The sequence below is a fragment of the Telmatherina bonti genome (assembly GCF_933228915.1).
Source record: "Telmatherina bonti genome assembly, chromosome: 17".
In the NCBI taxonomy this organism is placed as follows: Eukaryota; Metazoa; Chordata; class Actinopteri; order Atheriniformes; family Telmatherinidae; genus Telmatherina; species Telmatherina bonti.
The window spans coordinates 12,459,830-12,464,798 of NC_136615.1; the positions used below are offsets into that span (position 1 = coordinate 12,459,830).

General features: G+C 38.7%; 1 protein-coding gene across 1 annotated transcript in view; it reads left to right on the forward strand.

Annotated features, from left to right (window-relative positions):
* arhgef28a (Rho guanine nucleotide exchange factor (GEF) 28a) overlaps positions 1-4,353 on the forward strand; it is a gene marked incomplete at its 3' end in the record, with an annotated part of 29,953 nt that extends 25,600 nt beyond the window's left edge. Inside the window, exon 15 of the mRNA XM_079257019.1 lies at positions 4,187-4,353. Within this exon, the coding sequence (XP_079113145.1) occupies positions 4,187-4,353 (167 nt within the window). The remainder of the gene's footprint in view (positions 1-4,186) is intronic.
* Positions 4,354-4,969: the final 616 nt, after the last annotated feature.

The following is a 4,969-nucleotide window of genomic DNA, read 5'->3' on the forward strand; positions in this document are numbered from 1 at the left end:
TATCTACAACCTGTGAGAATGTAAACAAAACCTGTGCTTGTGCTGGTTTCCACCATGTAGGATTTACAGAACACTGTTCTTTCCAGTCTGTATCCATGGTGAGGCCTTGTGTGTCCTTCTCAATCACGTCCACCTGTACCAGTAGCAAACTAGGGACCCCCTCCCACTCCAACCCTCCCCACCTGCCTGCCAAAGGAAGGGAAAATCAATGGTTTCTCTATCTATCGCCTGCCAGGGCAGACAACAGCATGTGAATCACAGTTCACAGGCAATGGTTGACTGATTGGGACATTGATCTAAAAAAATCTTTACAAAACTCATTACAGCATGACTTGTCATCGCACCAGGTGAAAGGGGGAGGTGCAGACACAAATGAATCTATGTTTCACTCGCAAGGTGTCAGCTACGCTCTCGTATTCTGCTCAGCCCCATTCCTAATCCATTTATGTGGCCACTCATTCTAATGTTTACAACAGATGATGGTCGGTCAGCCCTTGTAGAAATGGGGTCAGTGTTAACTGTGGCTGATGCAGACTTCCTGGAATTGTTTACCAGCAAGAGCAGGCCGTGTAATCTCTTCTTCATTGATTAGCTTATTAACCTTTCCTCATTACTGAGCCCACACAAGCGCCGATGATACTGGAGTCACATGTTAACAAGCCTGGGGTGGATGCATGGGTGCGATTAGCAGTGCAGGTTGTGTTCTGTTCTGGCTGCGATCTAACCACAATGCAATCCCCCGAAAGGTATTGGGATGAAATAAGCATAGATAGAAAACATAATAATTGATCTTCTCTCAATTTGTGTTGATTTTCCACTTCTGGAAGGCGTCATCGTACAATGTTATGTAAATTACAGGAGCTACTGTGTGACCTTACATAAAGTCTCATGCTACCAGTATGTGAAGGAAGCTGGTATCTCTTTTTTTTTTTTTTTTTAGTGTGAAAAGAAAAGGAATCTCTTTCAAATGCAAATTTTCTATTGTGCTGTCAGTCACCGGGATCAAAAATATGATCTCACTTCTCATCCTCTCCTGAGCATGTGAAGATTTCTTCTCATGCACGCAGACACTCTCACACACCCTTTTTAATTCAATGGATTTCCATAATTTGTTCTGGCACAATGTAATCTCGGGGAACCAGTTGGATGGAATTTCTGAAATGATGTTTCATCTGATGAGATGTTTAATGTTTCAGTTGCTCACCTTTTTGTATAAAGGAAAAGAGCACTGTGTAGATTCTGGAGAAAAGGATGAAAATGGTGCACTTTAGAGTTTGTAGATTATTACGAAGCTCAGGAAATGGATGACTCACTAATCGCTTTGGAACTTTTGCCTCACTGAGTTACAAAGAGTGAAGTCTTGTCCAATGAGGACAGGATGTGAGCAAAATATAACACAACTTGCAAGTCATTGGGAAACACATGTGTAAAAGATTGTGCATCTTAATAAAATCTTCCCTTCTAGCGCAAATTTTTGTTTATAAAGCAAAGAACTTCTTATCATGTTTTTTGTTTAGTTTCCACGGGTGTTGTTAATCATGGAATAAATCACATGAGGACAAATTATTTACTGGTATTGAATTTAGATGAGACTTATCACTGACCATGGGTTTGGTGACAGCTGTGTTACGATAATAACCAGCATTTTTAAGACAGAAGATTTCATTTCTTTAGCATTACACAACAGCAGATTGTATAATAAAATTAGAGTTCCTCTGGCATATAAAAGATTATATTGTTACAGACCAAACTGAGGACATGTGAGGGTGTAGTTTCATGGATGTCCTCGGTATTTCCTGTAAGGACATGGAGTTCTGCTGCATGAATGCAAATCTCTACTTTTTGATAATTATAATTTTTTAATATCCAATACAAATTTATGTATGTCTTAGAGGCTATATTATTTTAAATAGCTTTTACAAACATCATGACCATAAGAGAAGCCTGGTCATTTGCATGGATTGCTGTTGTCTTGGAAATGAGACATGTCTTCGGTATATTAATCAATGACTACAACAAAAACAAAAAGGAGGAAGTAACATCTTCTTCAAACTAGCAGCTCTAATCTTTCATTCATTTTGGTGACATTCATCATACCTTTGAACGAGGAAGTACGTTGAGCTACGTTGTATCTTTCTATTTTCAATGCACAGAGTGTAGGAAAGAAAAATCCACATAGCTGCATTTTTTTCTCAACATCATCATGGGAAAGGATGTAAAATGTGGAAATACAACTTGCAACATTTCTTCTAACTTTTTAACCAATCAGAAGAAATCTTAATGTATTTATTCATGAGAACTGGGAACTCAGTTCCCAGTAATGAAGCACTTTTCTCTCTTAAAACCATAGTTTGTATTAAACAGATGGAAGCAGTTCTAGAGATGCCATCCAATGGCTAAAAACACATATTTAAAGTATTGTTTTTGCATTTCCCTTATTGGTCTTTTGAAACCAAATGTGACAAACAAAAATTGGAACCGTAAAAACGATGTTCTCCCATTAGATCACACATTTGTTTTATTATATATTTCACAATGCATAGGAGCAAAGTTTGCAGAATTTCATTTATTAAGAATTCAGGTCAATCAAAAAAGATTTTCTGTGACTTCTGTAGAATGCAGATTTAAGGCACAGGAGGTGACATGCTTTGTTTTACATTGTCAATGTTTCACATACCTAAGTCATACGTCAAAGGGTGTCCAAGTCCGGTCCTCGAGATCTACCATCTACCAACATCTACCTGAGATCTACTTGCAACTTTTAGATGCATCTCTTCTCCAATAAACCTGAATCCAATAGCTGAATCCCTCTTCTACATGTCATCCAGCTCTGCAGAAGCCTGTTAGTCAGCCATTCATTTGATTCTGAGGTGTTGGACAAGGGTTGGATCTAAAAGTTGTAGGATAGTAGTTCTTAAAAACCAAACTTTGGCAGTCCTGTCATAAGTTCTAAAAGAAATTCCTTTTTTTTTTTTTTTTTTTTTTTTTTTTTAATGCGCTTGCATTTTAAAAATATTATTTTTGACATGTTTTTCAGCCCTTATAAACAGTTACATGTCATGTGGCACAAGAGGCAAGCTGTATTTTACAGCAATCTTTCTACAGCTCCAGATTGATGGTTTATGTCAGTGTAACTTCTTGGCTTAATATCAGAAAAATAATGCCAATGGACATTATGATGTAACCTGTGAATCAGGAAAGAATAATATTATAGCACTTTCAAAGCAAGTCATATTATGTGCCTTTTTAGAAGCTGTCTACATATTATATTATGTTTTATTTTTAAATCTTGACACTATATGAGCAAAAATCCAAGAGAGGCTGAATTTTTTTCAATCATCTAGTTTCATGTTTATGTCTCATCTATTATATGCCAAGTCTATATGGTGGCCAAGAGAGCCACTCTAACACCCTTATATAATTAATCAAACAGACACGCCTTCAGGGACACAATGAGGCAATTTATAGTTCATGCCATCTGTTACCATGACAGCACACCTGCCCTAATGCTAGACAGCACCCACCATGCAGACCAATGTAAAAATGCAATTATACAACAGGCACTCGGCTAATCCAACCGCAAAAACATATAGAGGCCTTCAGATCTTGTTTAATTAAATAATGTTATGTACTGTGTCTCTAAATCCACCACCCTGTAATTAGGAGCTGTGTGCAGCAGGCCAGTCTAAAACACTTAAGCAGACTATGTATTTTCCCACTTCAGGGTTTGAATCATCAATACCATCTTGGTTGTTTATCATTTCTCGTTTTCCCTTCCTCCTCTTTTCTCATCCTTTCTTGTCAAGCATCTGGTGTGAGCAGACAGGTGTCACTGAATCCTGACAATTGATTATGTTTACAAAGATAATGACAAATGTGGCACTGTGGAGCAGAGAGGGGGGGAGTGATGGATAGCTTTAAAATCTATTTGTTTTCATTTCAGTCTGGTTTTCCAGTGCAGTAGGACGCAGCAGGCTGAGCTGCTGTGTTTGATCTGTATGCTGTTAGCGATTAGATAAGTGGCCTTAACAATGAGCTCAAGCTCATTAAACATTTGCATCAGAGTCTAATCCTGCAAATATTTTATCAGTAGTTTACTGATGAATTTTATACTTTATATGTGTTGGTTGTTGGACACGTTTCTGCATTGAATTTAATTCTTTTTTGTTTCGTCTTTCTTTGTTAGACAACAGCTACAACGGGGAGACGTGGACGTCAACAGCGAGCGGAGCTGACCCATATCCAGAGCTCCCTCATCCCAGTGACCCTCAACTGGACCTAAGTGTGCTGGTTTCCTTGGAGACTGACAGTGACGAGGATGAGGGCAGAGAGGAAACTATTGTGTACCTTTGAATGTGGATGAATTTCAAACTCCTCGAAACCAGCGTCTGGATGAAAACGAGATGCTCATGAAGCATCACTGCTGAATCAGGCCAGCAGAGAGCATTTTAGTTGTTTTCCTTTAGGTTCTCTCACATTTTTCTTTTGTCACTTTGTTTACTTTTTTTAATATACTTTTTTAATGAGTTACTGGGAATACAGAGAAAGAGAGATAAAGTAGCAGGCTGCATTTCACATATATCATGCACCTTAGCTTGAGGTGTTCAGTGTCTCTTTTCTTTTCTGCTTGCTTCTTTGTAATGTGTGTGTGTGTGTGTGTGTGTGTGTGTGGTGTCATATATTGACTGTCTCATTCCCTGCAGCCACAACTTTTTCCCCTTCCCCCCAAGTCTGCATGTGTCTTTTCCTCACCATCTTCCTCTGGTCCCACACCTCTCATCCCTTGAGCTCTATATTTATTAAATTTGCCACTAAAGGAGAAAAAGCATTGACTTTGCCTCGTATCGGTGAAACATCGAGCAGCATCTCACCAGTGGGCGATCGTATTGTCGTTGGAGTAAACTGCCATTCTGACTTTTATCGGACAGATGCTGATTATTTACGAGCCCGGTATAGCATGGGGCACAAA